The sequence below is a fragment of the Thunnus thynnus genome, chromosome 11 (genome assembly GCF_963924715.1).
Source record: "Thunnus thynnus chromosome 11, fThuThy2.1, whole genome shotgun sequence".
Taxonomy (NCBI): Eukaryota; Metazoa; Chordata; class Actinopteri; order Scombriformes; family Scombridae; genus Thunnus; species Thunnus thynnus.
Genome location: NC_089527.1, coordinates 25,909,506 through 25,936,337, shown reverse-complemented (window position 1 = coordinate 25,936,337; position 26,832 = coordinate 25,909,506). Strand labels below are relative to the sequence as shown.

Genomic DNA, 26,832 nt, shown 5'->3' with positions numbered 1-26,832 from the left:
GGCACAGTAATGATGTTGGGAAAATATTAATATGCAAAGGTAGCTTCATCATCATCATATCAAATGAAAATTTCTAGATTTCATTCGCATCATTTTATGCACACTTAAGCTGTATTTGGAAATCCTGGAGTCAAATTAAGTTCAGTGGATTTCAGCAATGCTTGGCTGCACATTTGCTTATAAAAATGGACCTGCTGACGGGTGGATGAGGTTGAGGAGGTTAAAAGCCAAAACCAATTATTTTTTATTTGTACTCTAGTACAACCCATATTTTTAGTGATACACAAAAGAGTGGTCTTGATTATAAAATGGCCACTTAAATATACTGTCGAGAAAAGTATTTCCAGTTATCATCTTGTTAGGCCACTAGGAGGCGACGTAGCTCAAATAATTCTTACACTGGGAAAGTTTACACTGAAACTCTGCTTGTGAGTATTGAAAGCAATTCGAAGACCAATACTGGTATTAAACAAATGTTTATTTGTCATATAGCACAATAGAGTATAAATAAGAAACTTTACAAAAGAGCAATAATGTGACAGCTTTTCATAAAATAATCGATAACTGTACCTGAAATGCAACAGATGTCCAATAAATACATATATGTCTTATTTTAGCCCATTATCTACAAAATAAAAAGGTCTGTGCTGATAACATGAAGATGACCTGGAAGGCAAGTGAAGGAGACAGATACTATGATGTGCAAAACACACTTTGTTTGAAGTTGGAACTGCAAAAAACAAAACAAAAACTAAGTACACAACAGATCCCTGAACCTCCAGGCTCCTCTACACATTTACTGACTAACCAGCTCTGATTAAAGCCTCTTGCAAATGACCGTTACTTGCAGCATACTATTCTATATATTTAAGAACTGGATAGGTGAAAGCAACAGTTTTGAGGCTTCCACTAAGTGCTACAAAACATTCAAGAACCTCACTTCATCTGAGCCAACTGCCTGTTGGAGGATGGGTAGAAAAGATGAAAAAAGGTTATGGGTCAAAGGAAGAGGACCGATAGCGCCAAGCACCAGCTGCAAGGCAGATGGAGGAGTTAGGTTGTGCAATCATGATTAGCACACACCCATAAACCTATTAGTAGCCATAGCCTTGGTGATAGCCATCCTGGTAACCGTGTTCGTAACCGTGCTGATGGTAGCCATAGCCACCGTACTCATCTTCAGGGCAGCGCATGCCAAGTGACTGCTGGATGGCCATCTCCTGTCTGCGTAGCTGCATAGAGTCTACCAGGTCGTAGATGATAGCCATGGACCACATGGGTGAAGGGTACCAGGACTTAACGTTGCCGTCCTTCCCGACCAGCAGCATGGAGAAGTACTCTGGGCTGACCTGGAAGTAGTTCCTCATGTCTTTCACCAGGGTGGCTGACAGTCCTTCACGCTCCACTGTAGCAGTTCCTGGATGGTGTAGATATTCAAGTTAGGAATGAAGTATTTAAGACAGACCTTCTACAGAAGAAAAAATGCACATGTTTTTCTTTGTAGAATCATTTGACATTTACTGTACCTCCACATGCTGAGCTCAAATGCCAAAAGCAGAAACCTAAACAACTTAAGCCCCCTGGAAACAGCTCTAGTTTTTACAGTCTTGCATAACTCCTGTTTCTTTTTTCCTAAGTAAAGTCTGATAAAGAGTCCCCTGTCACAGCAGCACGCATGGTTACGCAGCTGTAAAATTGTATGGAGACTGTCCCTGTTAGTAACAAATCTTTGAGGTTCCTATGGGGACATGGTGGAATAGTAAGCGGACCTTTGAGCTCAGATTCTCTTTACCATATGGTGGAACAATGATGAGAACAGGGACACAGAAACACTGGCCTGTGCAGGGGGATTTCTGGATCGATTAGGATTCTGGTTTTGGGTAAGCAGGGGAGATCTGGGGTAAGATTTTGCTTGAGGAAAACTGGTAAACTGTAGGTATGGTCTTAGCAACTAGACAAGGATGTACTATTATATGTGTGTGTCAGTGTGTGTTTGCCATAGACATGCCTGAAAAACATATACATTACTTTATATAAGAAAGTTCTTACCATTGATAGGATAGAGTTCCAACACTCCGCCCATATCCGTCGGCTCCGTGCCGACCAACTTCAGAATGGCGATGTGCCTCAGACCTATTTCACCATGGCAACAGAAACCACATTGACAACACAGATCAGAGAAAAGCAAATATCTTAGAAAGATACCAGTAAAAGTCACAACTCAAGGAACATTGCTGTGTTTGCAACATGCTGACCAACTATTTCTTATCCATCAGTCCTTCTGCTGACTGATTTCACTGTGGCTGTTTATCATTGGAGCCATCTCAAGCAGTGGTTTCTAGATAAAGGGAGAACGGGGTGGTCCTGTGAGTTCAGCCAAAAAGCTGTTTCCTCTGAAGCGAGGAAACCCACATTAAACATAGGAGAATGCTGGCTTTACTTGGTGAGAGCCAAGTACTGGATACCAGGATCAAACCTCTCAGGCCTTCAGCCCAGTCAGCAGGACAGGCCTTTTTCTGGGACAGGGAGGGAGGGAACAACCCTGAGTGCCAATCCAGCCAAGAGCAACACATGAAGGGGAGAAAAATCCTCACAGACTTGGTCTGGAACTGCTGATAAGCAAGACGTGATTTTTCCCCAGTCACCTGACTCACTCATATGAATAAACAGACATTATATTATTGTACATTTACTGTGTGAGCTGTAACAGATAGCTTTGTTAATGGTTGATTAATAACTTCTTAAAGCTTTATAGATCAGTAAGGAGCCATTAATAAGAACATGTTTGTGGTTCCCTGGTTGTAAAGATACTTTTGGTGTTTTTTCCTCTTCCTGCCAAACCTGATTCATCTTTTTAACTCAGTCTTTAATTCAGAAGACTATTTGACCACTTACAGTACTTTTAAGAACAAAGCCACAGAGTATGAGGTGCCTTTCAATAATATAACTATTACAATTCCAGATTTCATTGATTTTTTTAAGGTAAGACGACAGTAGTTTTAGTAAAGAGTATGTTGACACCCCCTAAAAATCTTGTTTTTTCTGATCTCCTGTGGTTTATCTTGTCATCTTGCTGCACTGATATAAAGGTGTACTGCGGGACCCTGTGACATCACTGCTGAGTGTGGTTACAGGGGCAACAAAGCATGCTTTGATGCTGGGTGTGGTGGGGCGTAGTCAGGCTTAAAAGTTTCAACCAGAGAGATCAGTGCAACAGCAGCTTGGTGTTAAGTTACTCTTTAAAGAGAATTATTGATGTACTGACATCAAATGCAAATTTGGTGGTTTGTAATAAAGTAATAGAGAAAATATCATTACTAAAGGACATGAGAAACCCATGAAGGTTAAGTTCAGTAAAGATTGAACTAAACAGACAAAGCAGGTTAGCTAAGAGGAGGGTAAACACAGACAAAAGTAAAAAGGATTTTGTTTTACAACTTTGCAACCTCAAAGTTCCCCTAACCATTAATAAACCCTTTAGTTACGGCTTCCTCTTTGAATTTTCCATTGGAAAGTGGAACTGTTAGATGTTAGCATTAAGCCAACAGTCTTACTCAGCGTGACTATTGAGTGCAGCAGTAGAATAAGTTGAAATGCTCAGCATATAAACAATATATAATTTAGGCTCAACATTTGGCACCAAGTAAAATCTTAAATCTAGTTTAATGTGTAGTCATTTCTTCTTGAATGGTAGTCAGTACAAGAGTCAAAGTCATAAATGTAACAAATTCATCTACATTCCTGACTATAGTAAGCATTATGAGAAAGAAGCTCTAGGAAAAGAACTAAGGAGAAATATTAAGAAATCTTGAATTAATAGAAACAAGACTGGAACATCAGGTTCAAGTGGAGGAGTGTCTCCTGATGACAGCGTTTATTTGGTTTTACTGAGAAAGGGGGTTCATTGTGAGTTTACATTTATCTTACATAAATATGTCAGACACATCAGGTTGTTGAGATTTGTTAAGTTTAGATAAACGTCTCCTTTTGAGATATACAGCAATAATATTTAAGTAACTGTGGAAAAGTTGACTAACTGGCAGGCCAAAAAGACTGTTGTCAGTGATGCAAAAAGGGGCTTGTTAGCTCCAGACAGAAGAGAACAGCTCTTTGCCAGTTTTGTCATCTGGGATCCCTCTGCACACACAAACACACACACACACACACACAAACACGCATACACACACACACATACAGTATGCACAAACATAGACATGTGCTGATAATATCTGGAAGGATGCAGCAAACAGACACATCGCTTGTAATCAACTTCTTCATGTGATTAATATATTCAGAGGTAGTCTGACTAATACTTTGGCCGGCTGTGTCAGGACACATGCTTGGGTACATTTAAGGTCACCATGAAAGTATTTAGTTGAAAAGTACATAGAAAAATGACTGGAAAGACAGAGGAAAGATTAGATTTTGTTCAGTTCTAATCACCCATAATACGCATCTAATGTAACTGTAGCATATAGTATAGTTTAATATGTGGATTGAACTACTGCTGTACTGTATTTGAGACATTTTCATACAACTTAACATCCATTCTACTAATCTGAAATAATATAACACCAAGAGGATTCAATCTGTGGTCACTTAATGAAGGATTTTATGCTTGCTCCTTCAGGTAGGTCTTTTCTGGGAAGAGAAGCTTTTTGTTGTTGTTGTTTGTTTGTTCCTGGCTGCAGCAACAGGAAATTGTTTGGAGCACAGAGAGGGTAGTCAGCATGAGCAGACAGAGCCACTCTGGCTGAGCACACACAGAGAGGACAGAAAAGAGAAGCAGAAAATCCAAAGGAAAAGTCCTCGTACAACTGGCCACACTGATAAAATGACCACATATCAGCAAAAAGGCCCCACATATTAAAGGCACTTTTATAGTTATAATCTCAAAGATTTTCATTTAAATACATGTCTGTTAAGTCACTATCTATTGACCATATGGCTCACTGACGAAAGCTCTTGCATTTGCAGTATTATGATTATTACGAACCGAGTGTTGGTGACGACTTCCCCGCCAAGCATTCAAATCACAAATAGTGCAGTAAGTGACACGTTTTCCATCCCCCAGTGGTTGATTCGCTAGAAAGGGTAGGCGGACCTAACGCAACAGACTCGCTATTCAATTGTAGCGTGACGTCACACAGCGACACTGTTTGGATTCCTGGGAGTGAGGTCGTGTGAGGTAAAAAAACACACCTGCAATTACCACTTAACACTGTACGGTGCCACCAAAGAGAATGAAATGGAGATCTTCCAGATTTCCACTTTAAATGACACAAAAACATATTTATAAAAATGGCTTTGGTGGTATATAGCTAGTATATGGTTTCACTTTATTTGTAGATCATCCAAATACAATGCACAGATTGCAATTTCATTTGTGGTGCTCAAAAATATTGTATTGTATTGTATAGATTATAGTATAGAATGATGCTCCCATTATTCAGTTTTACCTATAAACTGCAGTGTGGAGGGCTGTCTTTGCTTGGGAACTATTTTAACAAAGGAACAAAAAGAAAATGGTCCACAGTGAAGTCTAGTGCTGTTGAGTTTTTCAAATGTAATCATTCTATGCTTTGAGCTCCACAGTGGCTATGATCAATATTTTTATATTAACAATGGATCACATGACTACGTTCATGTGCAAGGGGGCTGGTCTGTACTGATAAACCAACAGAGAATTATCACTCAATTCTTCCTCATCTCTGCTGAGCTTTGTCACATCTTTTAAAGGGGACCTATTATGCTCTTCCATATTTTCTGTCATATATATAATGGTACAATGTCGGATGTTAATGTTAAATGTGGAAAATGTGTCAAATAATGAAGTAAATGTATGTAAAAGTAATCCATGTGAGCAAAAAGCTCAGGCTTCAGACTACTCTGAATACTAGGTTTCAAACATTTTTTTCTATTTTCAAGACAAGCTGATGTCAGCTCATGGCGGATTTATTTATATGGTCATCTGCTCCAGGCAGAGCTCCCACAAGTGCTGCAGTGTTAGTGCTGGAGTTCATTGCTCCGCTCCACTAACGTTGTGGCATTTTTCCATTGTTTTGGGGGTAGTCACGCCAAGCCATGACTCGGGTTGAGTTGGCACACTGTGTCTTTTTCCATTACACTACGTGGCAAAGTAAAAGTGACAAATAAATTGTTTAGCTGTTGGAGGTGTGCTGGTCGTCTGCAGCTCCTCATCAAACACCATCATCGCTACGGCTGTTTCTGCTTGTACTATTCCTCCCTGCATTATTTCTAACTGATCTGCTGAACAAAGAGCTCCAAATATCTCCAGATCTTGTTGAGTCGACATTAGCACTGCTAATGAAGCTCTGCTAATTCAATGATGAACACATTTAATTTCCTATAAATTCTTCACAATAAAAGTCTCCCGTTATTTAGTAATTTAAAAGCTTTTAATATAAAGCAGAGAAAGACAGAAATGTTGAGTTTTCATTGGCGGTAACTTAAGGCAACTCTGATAGGGCTTTCCCTCGGCAAGTTCTGGAAAGTTGGCCAATCCGAACAAAGTGGGATCACTGGGAGGGGGGCCTTAAAGAGACAGGAGCTAAGACTGCCTTTTAGAGACAGACGCTGAACTGAGGGGCTGCATAAAGGGTGAGTATAAGACAAATAAGGAGTTTTGTGAACTGTGAATCTACTCTAGTGGAGTCCCAGGATAAAAATATAGAGCTGGAAATGAACATAATAGGTCCCATTTAAATCATCGTTTTGGCTTTCTGGCTCACATCTTTATTGTTTTGGTTCAGTCTCACCACTCTCATAGCGTCATTTTTGGTCACAGCAGCGAGTAATGGGGCCAGATGCGAACATTGTGGTTCATGGTTCACAGCTGTTTTCCGCTGCCCCCAAATTGCCAAAAAAAATCAGTTATTGCAGGTTTAATGCACCTCCACTGCATTGGAATTGTCTCAAAACCTCTGCAACTGCCACTCACTATATGGCTGAAGAAATGTAAATGTGAAAAAGAGTTGTCTTTTTTGTTGTTGATGTTAATTTGGTGAACTGATCTTTAAAGTCACTTTTCTGACCTCAGGTTAATTTGCCACTCACAGACTGGTTAGAAAGTGACTGAAGGTTTATTTCAGGTGACTCACCCAGGTTGCAGGCCTGGCTGGTCAGGGCGTAGAGCTGCTGCTGATAGGCCCACTCCTCGTCGCTGGGGGCGGAGATGATGAACAGGCGACGTCTCCAGCGGAACCTACAATCACAGAAAATTTCAGCCTGGATTTAAGTGGCACTTTTGTGCAACAGTGAAAGCTTGGTACTAAGACAAGGAGTTTGTACTTGTACACTAACATATTCCAATACTATTACTGCCAGAGGGTGACAACCCCAAATTATGGTCAAAAACCTGCCAGATCTCTGCACTGTGATCCGGAGCTGGAATCTAGATCGCCATGGCAACAAAAGACAGCCTGTCTGGTTTAGACATCACGGGAAAATATGTGACTGCAGTGATTCAGCCTTGAGGAATGGCAGGGGTTTATGTTACTTTTAATATCTGTTGGACACACACAAAAGGGCTGCCACAATCTGACATATGCTGCTTATAAACGCTGTGAATTGCGGTCCACTGATTATTGAGCAAAGGAGCAGATGTTTGATGAAAGAGGAAACAGCCTGATGGGACCACCCAATATTTCCCCTGAAAAACACTTAACTAAGACATTATAATTGTTTGCTATGCATGTTCAAAGATACACTATATAATCAAAAGTATGTGGACACTGACTGCAAGCCACATCTTATTGGTTAACATCAGTGTCCAACCCCACAAATTTTCTTGTGGCTGAACGGGAGCAGCTGCAGACAGTTTCCAAAGTCAGGTGGAAAAACCTCCCAGAAGAGTAGAGGCTGTTATAGCAGCATATTAATACCCATAGGTGTAAAATTTTAGCATCCACATACTTCTCACCATGTATTTGAAACTTTTTAGAAACAACCCTACCTGGAGAGGAAGTTCTCCAACGATCTGGGCTTGTCTTCTTTCTTACACTCGACGCCATCTCTCTTCTGCTGCTCCATTTCTCGGATGCGGGAGGAGAAAGTGTCGATGTAGTCGAATACAGCCTTCATTGCAATGGGAACCTCATAGGATTGCTGACAAAAAAACCCAACAAGAACCAGTCATACGATCCCCAAAGGTTGATTTGCAATGTGGTGAAACCACAGAATGAATATATCATAATGACTGCGGAGACAACTGACACAGAAGATATGAAAATAGAAATTCATTGCAACAGTGATGAAACTGTTTCCAGTAAAGTGATATTTGGGAACATGTTTGTAGATGTGGTGGGCCACATCTCTAGCGTTCTTGATAATAACTTCTGGGAAGGAGCACATACAGGGCACGTTGGTTAAACATAACACAGTATCGTATTTAATTTACGAAATGTTAAGCAATCTCAGTATGAACATCTAACACATGCAGTAAAATATATCCCAGCCACATACACACTCTCACACCTTCCTCAGGGTACACTGAATCTGCTGCACAGCTCGTCCAAACTCTTTCACACCTCCCTCCGCTGCGTTCTGTCTCATAGTCACACCCACATCCTCGGACGCTCACAGACTTCCCTGTCTCTGCCTCTGTCAGCAGAGGGGTGAACACTAGCCTCTTTGATGAATCTGTCCAAGAACAACCTGGCGATTTACCCTGGCACGTACACACACATACACACACACACAGCTGTTGGGCAAACGTCATGTTGTGTGAATTAAAACAGTGTTTTAGTGAAGGCAGCATGTCAGCAGTATGAGGACAGGCCAGTGGCAACGACTACCTTCAAAGAGTAAGGGAAGGTGAAAATGTTGGGCAGATGGGTGGTGGTGAACCTTTAAATGGAACGTGAAGACCAACAGGATGCGTAAAAAATTTCATATGAGTGAACCGAATTAAGCAGCACGACACAAAAAAGTATTTCAACCTTAAAGGGAAAGTGAGATTAAAATGTTCAGATTGTGCACCATGAAAGTGGGTCTTTAAGAGGACCTGAAGGCCAAGCTGAACATGCACCTCCTCCCCAAATAAGATTGGTCTGGTTTCACGGTGACCAAAACTACCTCATCAAGTCATAACATTTTCAAATTTATCACCACAAAGTTGCCTTAGAAACAGCTGACAAAAAGGAAACACCAGAGGAACACCCATGATATCGGAGTTTACAGTACGAGTTGTCACATCAACACATCTGTTACAGCTAAACAGTCAGTGATAACTATATCCATGAAACCTAAACAACAGTTTATACATGACTTCCAAAATTTACACCCTGCAGTGCCATTTCATTGATCTAGTTCAAGTGATATATTTCCCAGTGACTGATGGTCATCTGAGTGCAAATACTTTGTGAATATGACATGGTCACATGACCTTATGAATCGATGAGGGTTACATGAATGCTTCTTTAAACATCTGACCAGCGTACATTGAAGGTTGCAAAGGATGCATCAGTGGTTTCAGGCAAACAAGTGGACAGGTTTTGTTGGGCTGTTAATTGTTCCAGAAATGCGAGTCCTTACCTTGACTCTCATGTCGGTGTCTGTGAGTACCATGTAGAAGTCATCATGCATCATGCTAAACTCTTTCCTCAGCTCTGTGATCAGATCCTGGTTCACCAGGTCCTCCTGACGAAGACCCTTCATAGGCTTATCATTCTCTAGAGAAAGGAACAGACAGTGGTTATATACTGTGAGACATTTTACATGTTACTTCACACTTCTTTGAACATTTCTTGTGGGAAAAAAGACCTGCACTACGCAGCATATTCAGTAAAAACCAGTGAAGCCTGGAAATCCTGACAGCTGAATGGTTAAGGTGAATACCACAAAACTGCAATGTCCTTGGTTGTATTCCAGCCGGGGACCTGTTGCATGTAATATCCATCACTCTCTCCCCTAATTTCCTGTCTGTCTATTAAATAAAGGCATATTTGCCTTTATTTAATAGCAAAAAAATCTAACAAAACAGAAAAATGTTAAACTAAAACATAGGGCCATATGAGATATAAAAACTTCTGGCAGCTCTCTGTCAGATTTTGCTCTGACATTTTGCACCAAAGAAATTTAAATGAAAAATGTAAATCTGCCAACACTCATTGTTTGTGAGACTATAAACTGTAACATGGGACAAATAAAACCTCTTACATAACTGTTAGACTGTTGTATAACTGTCAGACTTCTTTACGTTTTTGACAATTGATGTACATTGTGATACGTTTTCCTATCAAATAAACTATGATAACACAAACACAATGTGAGTGCTCGGCTCTGAAACATTAGGAGTAAATGTGTTTCCATTGCTGAGCTCAAAACAATGTTCCTTTGAAAAATGTGTCTGACAAGACACTGAACTAGACCCTGCAGTGAAGCGCAGAATGGAAACACGCAGAGTGAATCAGGGGCAAACTCGACAAAGAGCAGCTTTTATTCCCTGAGATCTGGCTGGGTCGGATGCCTTAGAAATTTACTGTAGCTGGCATTTATACAGGCCAAAGCAAAAGCCTTTAATCACCACTCCCTCTGTGCATGTGTGCACAACACACACACAAACACGCACACAGACCACAGGACAGTGTTTTTTGGTGGTTCTTTCATCGACTCTGTGCTGACTGATGTGTATGAGCAATCAAATCAGGAAAAGCCCAGCACGTGTTGGAGACAGCAGACTCAGATATATAACAAACAAACTCAAATAAGTTCCACACGCATTCTTTTGACCGACCAATCAACTTAAAACTCAAACACTATGAGGTCACCCTAAACTGAGGGAGAGGCAACGCTCAAAGAACCAGTTGTTTGTATACAGTATGTGCTCACACACACACACACACACACACACACACAGACACACACACCGACCCTCTGGCCGGTGAGTGGAACAAAAGTGTCAGCGTCCTGTCGCGGGTGGGGGCGGGTGACGTCGCCTCAGAACTTTTTCCAAAATTCCGTCTGGATAAAACCTCATTGTCATGAGTAGTGACAGACTCATAAAATTTTACAAAATGGTTTTGCATATCCTGACGTTAACACACATTAACCAAAGCCTCGGGTTTGAGACGGCTATAAAATGTCTCAAAATATGAGGGGGGTTGCCAAGCACCAATGACACAGCATATGTCATAAAGACCGCAGTGGTTTTGTTCCTTTTGAACAAGCTGTAAGTAGTTTAATAAAAGGGAGTTTTTCAAAAGCTGTCATAATTTCACTGAGCTCTATGTGTGTGTGTGTGATGAATTCACTGTCTCCAGCTTACACATCAGCTCCTGGGGAGGTAGACATACTGTGCCCCCTCATTTAGGATGATACACAAGGCAGGTATGTATTCTGACAGCAGTTCTCTTCCTCCCTTTCCCTGATGTGTGTGTGTTTGTGTGAACATTATGTTTCCAGTTCTTTAACAGCTGCTGAGCTCATCTCATAGGAAGACTGATACACTCCTATCTCATCACTAAAAACAGTATGATGATATAAAAAGTTATTTGAGTAATATAAAAATACTGTAAGGGTAAGACTGCAAACACCACAGGATTACATGCTAAATAAATTCCGACCACAGAGGCCAAGATTGAGAGAATCAAAAGTTTAGTATCACCTGCACCGAGCACTACACTATACTCTGGCTTTGGCAGTCAGTATGCAGAACATTCAGAATGTTATACTTAGAGCAGAGATTGCTGCTGAAACCATTGAGGTTGACATCGTGCAACGACGGTCAAACAAGGACAGGACAGCAGACGTGGCAGGAGACACCTCTCTTGGCCTCCTTCTGCATATTGTGAACACTCGTATTACATTTTTCCCAGAACTTAGTTAGAAAACCAATAGTGATACATCATGTAGCAAAAATTAGGGGAGAATGAAATTTGGGTGAGCAACACTGCAAAAATGTCCATAAAATCATATTTTTCCAAAAACAAAGAAAATCTGGTATCAGGCTGAGAATATTACAGTTACACTTATTTGAAGCATTTTTCAAGGAAGACATCATGATATTTCGAAACAAGGCAGACAATTACAGGAACTGAATTGAATATTTTACATTGTAGGAAGATGACATAACACATTACACTGTCAATTTTGAGAGAGGAGAGAAGAGAAGAGAATATAGTTAAGATAAGAACTAAGAAGGAGTAACGTTTTTAAAGACAAAAAACAAATGTCTTTACCAAATGTAGGAGCTCCTAAAAGCTATCTGGATATTCATTTAAGTCCCAACTAAAGTCTGATTTGTTATAACTACTGTATGGCAGTGAAGGTTCCAATACTTGGTCACTCTGCTATTTTATGATCGGTCAGTTGTTATATTAACACATTTTAATACTGTTGGAGGGTTTCACATTATAATATGTAAGATATTTACAGGCTGAGAGAAGGAGAGCAAGGTAAAGCAAAGCCAAACTACAGTACATGTCTTCATCTACACGTTCCCTACAAGTCTGGTGAACATCCACTGAGATGAAAAAACTATTCAAAGTGGGTGCATGACTCAGCAACTGCAAGTACCAGTGAGTGATGCATTTGCCCAATCATGTGTAGGAAGAGTTAACAGAATGACCAATCATCTCCTGCACAGCCTATTTGAGTTAATGCCAATTGAATGTAAGGAGAAGTGACATCATGTGCTGGCACTGTCTATGGGAGCTACTTACCCAGCTGGTAGTGGTCAATTTTCATGGTGGAGTTGATCAGGGAGCCAAAAATGGTGATGATGGAGACTTTCCTGATGGCCATTTCACACACAGACTCCAGGTACTCATCCCTCTGCTGAACATACATACTGTTCTCCTCACTGGGGGATGTAATCAGCTGGAGGAGGGGAGGAAAGTTATACGCAGTGAGACACACACAACCGCACACATACATGCATACACAGTGCGCTGCAGAGGTGGTGTTTACATTAACCTACAGGCGGAGGATGGGGCATATTTTCCCAGCCTGCCCACAGCACTGCTGTGATAAGAATCTATACTGGCTGCAAAACAGAGACACACAGTCTGTTAGCACACAGCTGTGCAGCCTGTCAGAAAGCTGGAGGATAGTTGCTCCATACTTTATGACCACTCATATAGCACAGCGCTTCAGTGTGATTTTACAGCAGCTGAACAACTGGATGATTTGACATCCCATTGCACAGAGGGGTTTACTGAGCTGTTGACCAGTAAATATCAATCAACAATGGATTACTTATCCAGATGTTGACATTTCTGGCTTTTAAAAGTAACTTTCCAGTCCTCTGTTTTGGAAAACAAAATCCCTCTCTTTGATTTTGAAATACACTGCGGTTCACCTCCTCTTGCTCCACATCTCCAACTATTCGGTTATGCTGGATTGTCCAAAACCCTCATTTCAAGCCAGTCAAATATAGGCAGTGTTAACATTTAAGTATTTACAATTGTGAGTGTAAAATGGTTTTACTAGACATTCTGTTGGATCTCTACTCTTAATTAGCTAGCTTACTGGTCTGGTATTGGTCTACTTTATGTCTCCTATTGTGAAAAGATAATTTCATGATATGACAGTACAAAAAGAGAGCTCTGCAGGTGGCGATAATAACTTCTATTTAGAGCTTAAATGATGAATCTTCACTGAGAAAATTTGCTTTTCTCTGTCTTACGTGATAGTAAACTGAATATGTTTGGATTTTAAAGAGTTCACTGGACAAAACAAGTAATTTGAAGGTGTAACCTTGTGCTTCAGTAAATTCTATTGAACATTTTTACAATTTTCTGACATTTTATAAAACAAAAGAAATAACTGAATAATTAAGAGAATAACAAGCATATTAAAAGATAATGACAATAATTGTTAGCCTTACTTAGTGTTACTTCTATCAGTGGTGCAACAATTACAAATGGTTGAGAGGAAACTGGAAGATGTGTGCACTCGGAGCTGGACTTGGAGTTGGTTGCAATTTAATAAGGCTATTTTAGCACTAATATTCCCTCTAGCTGAAGCCTGAAACATGAGATATGCTAGGTGAGAGACGGGGTGAGCCTCTTATGAACTGTGAGTGTTATGTCATGCTCTCACCAGCAGCCGCCTTCTGTTCTCAAAGTACTCCAGGAAGGAGGCCAGCGATCCCTTTGGAGGGGGCGTTGGCTTTTTAGTGGGCTTCGGGTAGTCATCTTTCTCAGCGTACTTTGATAGCTTCTTTCCATTTTTCTTCAACCCGTTCTTCCCCTCCTTCCCAGCCTTTCCTCCTCTCCTCTCTGCTTTCTTGCTTGCCTTGTCATTCTTTTTCTTCTTTTTGTCATGCTTGTCATGCTTGCCCTTGACCCTCTTGGTGGGACTGACGTCAGTGAAGATTTCCGCCTCCTCAGGGTCACTGACTGTTGGCTTGCTGGGCTCATACTTGTCTTCGTACTCATTAGTCAACACCTGCACAGATGAGATAGTTGGTAACTGTTATGTTAATCTATTTTTATTTTCATTATTCATATGACATGACAATGATTAGATATAGGATGCTCACATCATTCAAACATTAGGTTTTTTCCCAATTTTAAGATTCAGGAGAGATTCTTTCCTGGCAAAAAAAATCCTCTACTACACAGGAAATAATGGCAACAGTAGTTCATTTAATATGGCCTGCAAACACACTCTATTTGACACAAACCAAACACAGTAAACTCAATCATACACTCAATCAATATGTGTAACATTTTAGCTAAATTCCACCAGCTCACCTTCTCTCCTCCATTCTTCCTCTTGGTGGGTTTGATCCTCCGTGTGGCAGGTACCAGCCCGGCCTGCTTGCGGCTGTGTGGATCTCTGTTGTCCTTGTCAGTGTGGTTATCTCCAGCCGGGGTGGTTTTGGCTGGGTACCTCTCCCTCTCTCTGCGGTTGTAGTAGTAAGGATCAGCAGTGGTTCTAGGGGCCGGCAGCCACAGGGCTGTGGTGTGGGCCCTAGTTGGTGCCTGGGTGGTGGTAGTTGGTCGTTTTGTGGTAGTAGTGGTGGTTCTTCTTGTAGTGGGCTTGGTAGTTGTTGTTGTTGTCGCTTTGGTTGTGGTTGTTGTCGCTCTGGTTGTTGTGGTAGTCGTTGTGGACCGAGTTGTAGTTGTGGTAGGTCGTGTAGTTGTTGTTGTGGTGGTTGTGGCAGCTGTGGTTGTTGAGGTGTGTCCGGGCTTTCTTGGGATCTTCTTCCATGGTTTCCTTTCTACTGGTGTGTCTACTGTCCAAATATACACACACATAGAGAGAGCACACATGTCGGCAAAAAGTTTACTTCCACAACCTTCCGATTTTGTGAGCAGTTACCTTGAGACAATGGATTGTTACAACAACATTATGTTAGTCTAATAAAGTCTGACCTTTATATTTTTGAGCATTATGTAGTGTGAGAACCACTATCCAACCACTGAATTTTTTATTTTTTGAAGCATTTACATGCTTAATCAATGTTGACTTTAATAATACATAATACCTACTGATAAAATCTCTTATTTTTTTGCATTTTGTAAGGCTTCTGACCAAAACTTTAAAGGGTCACTTCACCCAAATTCTGATGTCTAGCCATACCGATAATTTAAGGTCATTCAATATCTGTTTCTGAGATTTCTGCCTCCATTCTAAAACAATGGAGGTGAAAGAGATTTTGTTTGTGGAGCTGAAAGTATTTAAAAAAAGTTCATATAAAAATTTTCAACATCAACCTCTCTCTCCAGAGATCTGAACTCTGGATGACACACAAAACACGCTGCCAACAGTTTTCATTGGAACTTTCATTGGAATTTACAGCATGTTCTGCAGTTTATGCTGAATAATGGGGGGAAATTACTGTTTCTGAAAAGAAATTTGTTGTTGAATTTTTAAAAATGTGATTATTTATTGCTTTGGAAATACCAAACAAAATTACGTTCACCTCCATTGCACTGGGGGTGACGCCAGAAGTTTTACACAAATATTTCTCTATGATCTGCATGGCTATATACCACTAGAGGTCAGACAGAACTTTGTTTGGTCATTTGTATTAAGAAACTGTAAGACAGTCTCTTAAATGGCAATTAGTTCCCTCTCACCTGTTAGTGTGCCCTCCTCCACCTGGCCCTCCACACCTGCTCCTTTGCACTTCTGGACGAAGCCTTTCTGGCGAAGCTTCTCCAGCCTCCTCATAGGTGACTGGTCAATCACCTCATACATGGCCTCCAGCCTCACAGGGTAGGGGTACCTCTCTTCCACCTGTAGGGTCTTCTTCAGCAGCACCATCCCAAACTTGCCTGCAGGTCAACACATCATTGACCGGATAATGATATGAACAGCGTAAGGTATTCTGTAATATTTACATCAGAATGAGGAGCCCAGTGAGAGGTGTGTGACTGGCTGGCTACAGATGTGTCTGTGTGACAAGTGTCAGTGCTATCACCTGCAGGAAGTAAAACTTACCTTTCTCAAGTTTGAGGAAGCTCATGAGTCTGGGGATCAGTGCGGTGTCCAGCGGCTCCTCCATCACCTTGCCCTCTGTGGTGATCCTCCTCACCTTGCCCCCCATCTCGCCCTCCTGGTGAAACATGACAATCTGGTGGACGTGTCGCTCAGCGAGCTCGCAGTACACATCTGGTTTCAGTAGAGACATCATCATCCGGTAGTAGCCTTCTGACTCGTGAGGTGCCGAGATCACAAGGACCCGGTTCTTCCCTGCAAAACTCGCCAGCAGATTAGGTGACCCGGCGCCGCCGGGCATCCGGGCAATCCTGGCTCTCGCTCCTGGAGTGCCCTCATCCTGCAGCATGCCCGACTGACGGGGCAGGCCAATCTGCCTAGCCGCCCCTCTCCTTATCACCAGACCCATACCTCCTGTTCTCCTGCCCTGCTTAGTCCCTGCAACTGGGGTACCCTCGTCAGCCTGCACATCTTCCCCCCTACTGTAACTGTGCACCGAGATTGCCGAACCAAATCCAGGGCGCACACGCCCGGCGAGGCGCTCCTTGTCCATTGCGCCCAGCTGAGAACGCCCAGTTCTCCTTCCTAATCGGCGCAATTGCAGACGCTTGAGGTAAGTCTGTTTGTCGGCGTCGCCTGTGCAGGTCAGCAGATAAATCAGAGCTAAACTAAGTAGAAAAGCCCTCCACATTTTGGCGAGATGTCAGATAAAGTAGGCTAAACACTCACCGAGGGAAAGAAAAAGATCCAGTGGTGGACCCGTGATCCTTACGCGTCTTTAGAGCATTTGAGGTTGTTAATCAATTAATTCCAGATGAAGACAAGGGTAGGTACAGGATCGGCACATAATAGTCTGCCAGTGATGTTTCAGAGCATGCTCTCTGCTGACGAAAACCACCTCACTGCTCTGTTTTTGCGAATAAGAGAAGAATTAGTCGTGCGTAAACAGTTATACCCAGAATTTCATCTCGGACCACTTCCGTTTTCAAGTATAATCCCAGGAAGATTAGGAGTATATAGCATCTCTGTTATACAAACATCCAAAATTCTGAAATAAATCCTCAATCACCGGACAAAATGAATGAAGTCTTTCGGCGAAAAGTTTTGGACCACGTCACATCTCCAAAATACACTCTTACGCTTTCACTCTATTAACTTATTAACCTATCAAATTAATCCTCGGGCGGTTTTTATTTCCAACACACTGTAAGGAGATCTTCTGGGTGCACGAAGGAGGAACCTCCGACAAAATGCAAGAAATGTGAGCAGGCTGACTCTGAACTGCACTGGAAACCTGCGCTGAGTCTGTGCAGGAAAAAAGCGTGCTTCTTCCCAGGTTCTCCTTGGCAAAACGGAGCCGTGGAGGCTTTCCCAGAAATGTCCACACAAACCTCAGCCTCCGGACTCTTGGCGACGCAATGGCAGGACCTGCCCTGGGACTGTCGGTTGCCAGTTCAGCTTGCAACACCCCTTTCAAAATGCCTTTGTGCCAAACTTTCTGTCCCTGCGCTCAGATGGTTTTAAGTTTCACTGAAGCGCAAACATTTTAGATGACTAAAAGTAAACTGGTAACTCTTTATAATACGGTAAATCTCAAAATATGTCAGAAAAGTTAAACATTTTGCCCCCCTGCTGGCCAGATTACCGGGAAGAGAAATGACCATAATCAGACTCAGTGTCAAGTTCCTCCTTTAAAGCCAACAGAGAAACGCCCCGCGTCCCATGCCTTTGATATGCTCCAAGTGGACCATATTTTCCCCTCTACCTCCTGAAAGCTGCAGCCGCTTATTGTAGTGCACAGAAACTGTAACAAAACAGATCATTTAGAGGGAAATACAGTGCTGTTGTATATTTAAACTCAGAGGCTGACCATCCATTTACTGTTTCCCTAACTGTTTATATGAGAAAAAAATGAATGTAGTCTTTACAAGCTTATGGCCAAAATAAAATCATTGTAATGACTATCTTTGCTCTTTTATGGTGGCTTTTTTAGCCCAAATCAGACGTTCTCCGTTTCCTCTGAGAAAGTTCCCCAGTTTAGTTTGTAATTAGGGCCTAAGTAAAGAAAGTAAACCGCCAGACCACATCCACTCTCACTGCAAATGCAAAATACTATACAGTATATGCCACAGCTACTGCAGTTAAACTGTTATATATCTAAATGAATAAAGTTTTCCTCCTATCTCTGCCTGTGCTAAATATATTATGTAATGCAATGACCATATGGCATACTTTTATATAATAGTTTCATCACCTGTATTTATTCTTCTCTTCTTTTTTCCCAAAGCGTTACAGCTCACATTTGTCAGTGTTGAGGTGCAATACTGGTCTGAAGCAGCTGGAAATAATAGACAGTTCTGCTCAACCTTTGGCAAAATGATGCTAAAAAATGATGATCAAAAGTCTCATAGACGGCTCTCAGCAGTGAATCAGAACCATCATCTTCCAGTTAGACTGCCTCAACCCAAATACATTTCATGAACAAAACAATCACCAACTGACCACATATGCTTTTTTTGCCCTCTCATCTCCAACAGGAACAAGAGGATGTAAGTTGTGTATTTATAGCAACACGTTGGAAGTCAACAAACACTACAAGCTACCAAGCCGTGTCTAGAAAACAATAGACACTACTCAGTTGGTATCAGAGTTACATGCAGGTTCCCCCAGACAGTGAAACTACCACTGAATACTGATATTTTTTTGGATGATGTGCCTCAAGCATCCTGTGTTCCTCCTGATGTCAGCAGATATGAACAGCTGCAGGACAGAGAGTGATTGCTCATGTGATATCAATTTATTTGGGTTAAGAGACAACAATAAGACAGAGGTTGTGTTCTGGCATTGGCGGCTTGACCTTGGCTATATTCAATCTGTCACTCTGGTACCTCATTGTGCTGCCAGCAGTACACAGAGCACTGATTTCTGCCGGTGTCCTATTCTAGTCGAGAGAAATCTTCACGGTTTTACTCCATAATTATATTCTCTATATGCTAAATTACTGTATTCTTCTGCCCACTACACAGACTGTCCACTCTGAATATGCCGGAGCGCAAGTCGTTCTCAGGACTGCCAGCTGAACCATGTATTTTACTTCCATCTGGATAGTTGGTTATTACAGACCTGTATTAAACTCAGACAGACCAGTAAAGTAAAGTTATATACAGTAATTCTTTCACATTTATATGCAAGCACACATTCACTACATTGAACATGAGGTGAGCAGATGTGCCAGCCATAGTGGTTTTAGATGTACTTTTAAAACATATGTTGCATGTGGTGTTCACATGTGCGACAGATACTGACCCACTGACCCCAACATCCAACATTCAGCATCCAGCAGATCTGATAAATGATAGGTGTTTATTCATTTTCTGAGATTGATGACATGATTTCTTAACAGGTAACAGGTCATGAAAGGTGCACCTACTGTACATCTCTATATCTTCATTTTTCATCCGCAAATAATGTCTGTTTGTCATTAAATGTCTGACACTGTAACAGAAACATACTCTAACAAGTTTTGACAATGTTTTCACACTGGAAAAGTGACAAACTTAAGTATATTTGGTGAACACTATTGTCCCACAATGCAAAATGGAAATGGTAGAGCTACTTACAGCTGGAAGAAATTCTGAATAATAATGCAACAATAATGTTGCAAATGGTGGCAAGACAGCTCCAGGAGGATCTTGGAAAACATACACAAAAATTCAAAAATTGTTAAAGTAAATTAACTTCATGTACTAAATTCAAAAATAGTAGACTATGAAAATGTGTATACAGTACAAACTGCATGGTATTAATTTGTATGATGGAAGCAGGGCGCAGCTCAGTACTGAGTCTTCTTCTGTAAACTTTGCTTTAGAAAGAACATTTTGGCTTTCCTGCACCACCCTTCTCCTGTTCAAATCAAACTCTTCACAAAGTCTGACATCCCACACAAAGTTCACAGCCATCTGGGCCTCACATGTTCTGTTCAAAGGCTTTTTTGGTGAGTGTAACACGTCTAAAACTGGACTGACAGTTCTTTCTGAGATTTAGGGCTGAAAAGATCCTGGTAATTCTCATATGCCCCATAAAACAGCGGTGTGTGGATGAATGGCAGGCTGCTACACTGATAATTTTAAGGTGGTCAAGAATCAGAGGATGTGGCCACACTTCCAGTTTCCATGCGGCCCACTTTCAAATTAAAGAATGTCTATTTGTCATTAACGTGACACAGTTGCAGACACATGTGAAGTATATCGTATTTTTCAGGTTTCGGTTCAAGATATCAACCATCACTTCAAGCTGAGAAGAAAATCTGCTCATCACTGTTTGATATTCACAAATCTTGCACATCCACTCTGCTACAGACCAACCTGGTGGAAATACGAGACGTTGTTTGGGAAACACTGTCTCACTCCACAGTGACATCCTGACCCTAATGAATTTTTGTTGACGCAGTATGTCCAGTCTAGGGCTGCATTCATAAACACAATGACCTTTGACCTTGGCCCATGACCTTTGAACTCTCTGTCTGTTTTATCAGCCCGCTGACAGTTCAGTGGGAGGGAAACCTGTCACATGTTACACACATTTACATGACACATGAGTGCACACATACAAATGTGCATTTTCATAGGAGGGATCCTTTAAAAGAAGATTGCTGCGTTCCTTGACTCCCACATTTCAACCCTTTAAGCAACTGCAATAACAGGACACACTGAGAATATTAGATGGAATATTTTATTGACACAATGTTATTTACAGGCTATAAGCAGACATCTGTAGCTGTATGAACAGGTGACCAAAACTGCAGACAAAAATATTATACACAAAAATATATATTTGAAAAGCTGATTAAAGAGATCAAGAAGCGTCCTTTAAGTGGTATCTTTAATTGGTACCAACATGCTTCTGAAGCAGACTCCTTGACCACATCCACCCACAACGTTTTCAGCTTGGAAGCACATGAAAGAGAGGACCTGGATTAGAAATAAAAGGGCGTTGCTTTCATGGGACTGAAATAACCTAACGATTCTCATATGTCATCATTTAGTGGAGCTCAGCAGAACTGGAACATAAAAACTATTTGGCCAAGAAACGTGCAGAGGTTAATACAAGTCAGACACCGAGTGGATCAAGGAGGAGTTGCCTTGTTCTTTTTTCCTCATATCCTTGATCCTCTGTCTCATGCTGTCACTTTCTACCGCCCTCTTTCTCACCCTCACTTCATTGTTCTTTTCAGGGTTGTGTCCTCCATGTAGATGTGCGCTACTGTTTTTTTTCCACTTCAACAGAACATGACTTCACATGTGAAAACACAGAGCAGCTGTGAAAGTATGTGAGCGTGCATGCATGTGTATATATGTGTGTGTGTGTGTGTGTGTGTGTGTGTGTGTGTTTGTGTGTGTGTGTGTGTGTGTGTGTGTGTGTGTGTGTGTTGGTTGCTCCTGGGTGTGGACCTTAATCCTAACCACAAGTGTTTTGCTGAGACTGGAGACCCCATCCACACCGGTTGTGCACACCTTGTGCAAACAAAATGAAAACCCACTGGAAAGTAAAGGACTGATTTATTGTATTTCTCTTGCATTTTAACATTTTATGTGGCAATACAGATGGAAAGAAATAAATGAGGGCACAAACCATGAAAAATACCTGAAGTTTTAAACAGAAAAACAGCAAATGCTGCACATCAGGTCATAGCAACAAAATATTCTAATTATGTAATTAGAACCATAACAAAACATGAGTATTGCTTATGGATGTGTTAGCATTTTACGTCAGAGATTAGCTGAAGTTGAGTTATAAACAAACTGAACTGCACTTTGGTTTCACTGTCTATTTACTGAATTGCTGAAAATATCACAGCTGTGGACAGTGATTCAGAGGTTTGGAACCAGACTAAAGCTAATGAACTACGTGTGTATTCTTGAAGCACTACCTGTTGATAATCTGTTTATAAAAACACAGAAGCCTCCTTATAAGTACGGTTTTCTATTACTGTATTACTGTAGTCTCTTTCCGGGAACATAAAACTCAAATACAAAACTTTTTGTTTACATATTTTGCCTCTTACGCCATTTTTTGAAAAGGATAAAGTACATTTTTGGGCTTTCATAGGACTTTTTAAAGCTGCCCAATGTACGAGAATGAACTTGGGAGAGAAAACTGATATAGAATATCTGAACATGAGCAGTAAAAATATGTTTGGTACACATTCAAATACTCTTTTCACAGAGAAAATGCATTAGATTAATTCTCAGTCTCAGTTCTCAGGTGGAGACTGAGATCTGGATCTTCACCATTCTGAAAAGCCTTTAGTTGAATTAACCACCAAGGCAGACAACCTACCCATTGAGACATGTGAATAGATTCTTCAGTAAAGTTTGCTCAGCTAAGTAGCCTCTTAGCGTGTTAACCCACCGATGCATATGGGTATATATTAGGATGATTATGTTCATGTGTAAACCAGGCTTGGACTGATGACCTCCTGGCTGTGACTCAATTTCCCCGAGCACTGCACCGTGAAGCTGAGCCCATTCATCATGTCAATAGGGAGCCTTTCATAGGAGGAAACATCATAGAGGGCCTGTGGTGTAGGAGGACAGCCTATGAGTCAATATCCACATGGTGCTGTCCAGGCCATGGCTTCCAATCTAATGACCCTGAGATGTGGGGCTTTCAAATCCTACTTGTTCTATTTGCTCTGCACAGCATAGCAGATATGTTACAGGAGCAACTTGTTTAGGGGTGAACTTGAGACTTAAGAGCTAGTGGGGAGATTTGTCTGAATGGATGAGAGGGATATGGACTGACAATGAGGAATTGCTCACACATGTATTCCAGCTCTCAGTGATGGAAGAAGCACTCAAGTCCTAAAGGTAGCAATACAACAATGTAAAACACTAAACTCATTCAAAATGTTGCTTAAGTAAAAGTAGACAAGTATTACCAGAAAATGTACTTAAGTTGATCCTACTTACAAGTATTGTGTGTGTATCCAAAGCCTGATATATCTTCTCCTGTGTGCCGTAGACCTCTGTTGTTGTCCAAAAACTATTAAAAACACACCAGTGAGCCATGCTGTTGCACTAGGTGACATGTTCCTTCATTACGAACAGTATGGTCATTTTAGTTTAGAAATGGCGATCATGTTTTTAGTCTCCAGAGAGTAGTTCCTGTATGGCTAGCTTGCTGTGTTACATATCACAACCTCTTGACTTTGTACTAAGGTTCTTTACAATGTACAACATGGTACAAAGTCAAGAGGTTGTGATATGTAGCACAACTAGCTAGCAAAGCTCTGTATCAAGAACTGATTAGTGAACTGAGATTAGTTGATAATAAAGAAATTATCTTAATTAATAATTAATAATTAATATGAACTTGTCTTAAATGACTTGAGTTGGACTTGCCCCAAAATACTTAAAACACTATATTATACTTTTGGATTTTATCCCTGACCCATTAAATGGTGCAACCATAATGGTGCAACTAGTAACTATAGTTGTTAAATAAATGTACTTGTGTGAATTGTACAATACTCTCTATGGAGTGAGTGGAGTGGAGTAGAATTACAAAGTAGAAGTATTAAGTACAACTCACAGAAAACTGTACTGGAGTACAATAAATGTACATTTCACTATTACCCACTCTTAGGGTATTATGACCTTATTGATAAATGACTCAAACAAGTACTGATTACAGAACATGAAAGTTGATAAAAAGTAGAAAATCAATATATAACAGCCCAGTGTTTTATGTTTAAAAGCAAGTAGAGAGAAACACTGCAGAGAATAGCAGATATACTGTTAAATGCAATTGATTTAAGCACCGTGTGATGTGGGTGGAGTTGTGGTTACTTCAGCAGAGCCATTTGCAATGAAGTGCATCCCCAAACTCAATGGGACAAAGTACATTCCTGCATTGCATTATTTTCGAATAAAGACGGGGAGAGGAATGTTCAGATAGGAGCGATGCACTAACCCAAATCAATTCCATGTGCAGTTTTGTTACTGGTATGCTAATGGTTGTACTGTAGTGCAGTGAAACCCTGGGAACGTGTGAGGGAAGCTGCGGAAGAATGACAAGGAGATCTTTGAACAAAATGGAAGACATTAGCATTGTTTCTATTTTTTGTCTGTCACATCAGATACAATACAAGCTAAAAATTCCATTTGTCAGTCACTGCTGAAATGTTTTATTCAGCCTCATGCCTAAAAAAGGTCATCCTAAGATACAGTATGTTGAATCTTTAATAAATCCCATGTGGAAACTGAGTCATCTCAGTGGTGAAAAATACCAGGATACAGCAAAGACAAACAGAGTGTTAACATGAATCCACGTGGCAAAGAGATTTCAAATAGCCCCAACATAGATATAAAAACCTACTGAGATAATAGAAACAGAATAGAGAATGGAAACAAATGCAGACTACATATGATGAGAAAAGGGACCACAAATATGAAATATATACTGTATTTAATGTGTGGAAATCAGTTGCATGTGCCATTTCCGTACTCAGGAGTCTTGTTGTTAGTTATACTACAGCGCAGTTTGGATAATGACTTGCAGATTTCCATGATGAGAGAGCAGTGGGACTATTAACCTTGACTACAAGCCACATACACACACGCACACACACGTAACTCTACATTTCTAAAACACATATCAAAATAGAAATCCCATGCCTTGTGGAAGGAAATAGCAGATATATAATCAAGCACAGATGAGGATGATAATAAAATCTGGCTATGTTGCAGTATAAAGAGATCCAGAGATGACAATCAGATCCAGGCTGGACAGCGGATGTTTTTGTTGGATTTTGAGGCTGATCATGCTTGATAGGCATCTTTAATAAGTGTAAATGTGTTAGCCTTCTAAGCTTGTTAAGTCTTTGAATTACTTTAACTGAGGAGGAAATGTCCCTCTTCCTAAATTTGATTCAATAATTCCTCGTTGTTTGGATAATTTATGATATCAGCTTGTTTAAAAGATAAAACTATCAAAAAGCATTTCCTCATCTAATCATGTTTGTTTTTTTCATTACAACAAGCAATTTTGATTTCCTAAGTCTTTCAGCATCACACTGCAGTCTCATGAACTCTAAGACATTTACAATACCCCCAGATTACAATAATGCCTGCATAGATATGGTATAATATACTTACTGGACAACTCATGCAGGTTTAAGTGAAGGCTGGGATCAATCTGTACTTGCACGCATATTTTCTAATTACAGAATAAAAGTGCAGGTGCATTTTAGCCACATTGGCATTTACAGTAAAGGCACAGAAAACTTCTTATTTTTTTCTTACTTCATATTTCTCTACAACATTAAATATTCATGCTTAAATAAGCAACAATCACTGTTATTGTTATTGTTAAAGTTATGAAAAAAAATACATCCTTAATAAATACCTATGAATGGTTTAGTTCTCAAAAACTAAAAACTGGACCATGTGTGTATGTTTTTGACATTCACGGGAAACTTAACCATGTTCAAATGATAACTCTGTCAAAAAATAAAAAGTATTCAGTAAAAGAATGCAAACATCAGTGTCAAAATGACAAATATTCAAAGGTTATATCTTTTTTACGGATGTATCCAGGAGATATCCAGGTTTTCCCCTGAGGCTGTCATTCTTCATAAAAATAAACATATCCTTGAAACATAATACACCATGTAACACATGCAACACTATATCATATTGTACTCTCCCTCCTGGCCAAAGAGCTCTCCTTCTGCGCTGATCTAGCTCCAAGCTGTCTGTCTCTCCTATGGGTTTAATAACAACCAAACCATGAATGCTTCTGTTTGAGGAAGGGATTTTTTTCTCTGAGTGGGAGAGGGGGTAGAAAAACTATAGTGCAGGTCATGGTCAACCAAGTGTAGAGAAAACCTCCCTGAGCTGAGCTGAGAGGGCTGTAGGTCAGAGGACAAGGTCTTACTGAAATAAAGTAAGTGTGAGAGAAATACCAAACTCACAGTTAAAGCAAGATGTTAAACACACTGTACTCTATGGAGGGTTTTAAGGGCCGAAACTATATATATAAGTACATAATATATATATATATATATATATATATATATATATATACAAATTTTACATTTATATATTTAATGTCTCTTTAATTTGTGATTTATTTATTAAAGGTGACAATTGAGCATTAAATTACATCATTATGTATTTTTTCATTTATTTAAGCCTTTAATTATATAATCATTTATGTATTTATATATTTAGTTTCGTCCCTTAAAACCCTCCATACTACTCTCACCGTGAGTTACAGGAAAGTTCCCAACCTGAGATGTAGCCAATGTGTTGAAAGCAGGATCTGGCTTTCACCCTGAGAATGTTTGGGAGGATGTGGCTGCAAAAGATAAGAAACCCACATATTGCAAAAGTTAAGTTAGTCAGCATACTGTAA

General features: G+C 40.4%; 1 protein-coding gene across 2 annotated transcripts; it reads right to left on the bottom strand.

Moving 5' to 3' along the window:
• Positions 1–554: 554 nt before the first annotated feature.
• On the bottom strand, positions 555–18,070 carry ccdc80 (coiled-coil domain containing 80). 2 transcript variants are annotated; one of them, XM_067604139.1, is made up of 10 exons: positions 16,417–18,070; positions 16,053–16,250; positions 14,721–15,205; positions 14,065–14,412; positions 12,684–12,840; positions 9,556–9,692; positions 7,976–8,127; positions 7,122–7,225; positions 2,050–2,133; positions 555–1,417 (listed from the first exon to the last, which is right to left on the bottom strand). In XM_067604139.1, the coding sequence occupies exons 1-10, from the start codon at positions 17,102–17,104 to the stop codon at positions 1,095–1,097; spliced, it is 2,676 nt and encodes an 891-aa protein (XP_067460240.1). In that variant the 5' UTR covers positions 17,105–18,070; the 3' UTR covers positions 555–1,094. The 2 variants fall into 2 exon arrangements, with proteins under 2 accessions (XP_067460240.1, XP_067460241.1); XM_067604140.1 differs by having other exon boundaries at positions 14,721–15,202.
• Between the last annotated feature and the right edge of the window lie 8,762 nt (positions 18,071–26,832).

What these genes read in the sequence shown, in the direction of transcription:
- ccdc80 (XM_067604139.1), bottom strand. Translation starts at nt 17,104, where the DNA reads ATGTGGAGGGCTTTTCTACTTAGTTTAGCTCTGATTTATCTGCTGACC. An exon ending in CAGCCAGGCCTGCAACCTGG is followed by an intron (nt 2,134 to 7,121) that starts GTGAGTCACCTG and finishes ATGGTGAAATAG; the next exon opens with GTCTGAGGCACATCGCCATT. An exon ending in GGAACTCTATCCTATCAATG is followed by an intron (nt 1,418 to 2,049) that starts GTAAGAACTTTC and finishes TACACCATCCAG; the next exon opens with GAACTGCTACAGTGGAGCGT.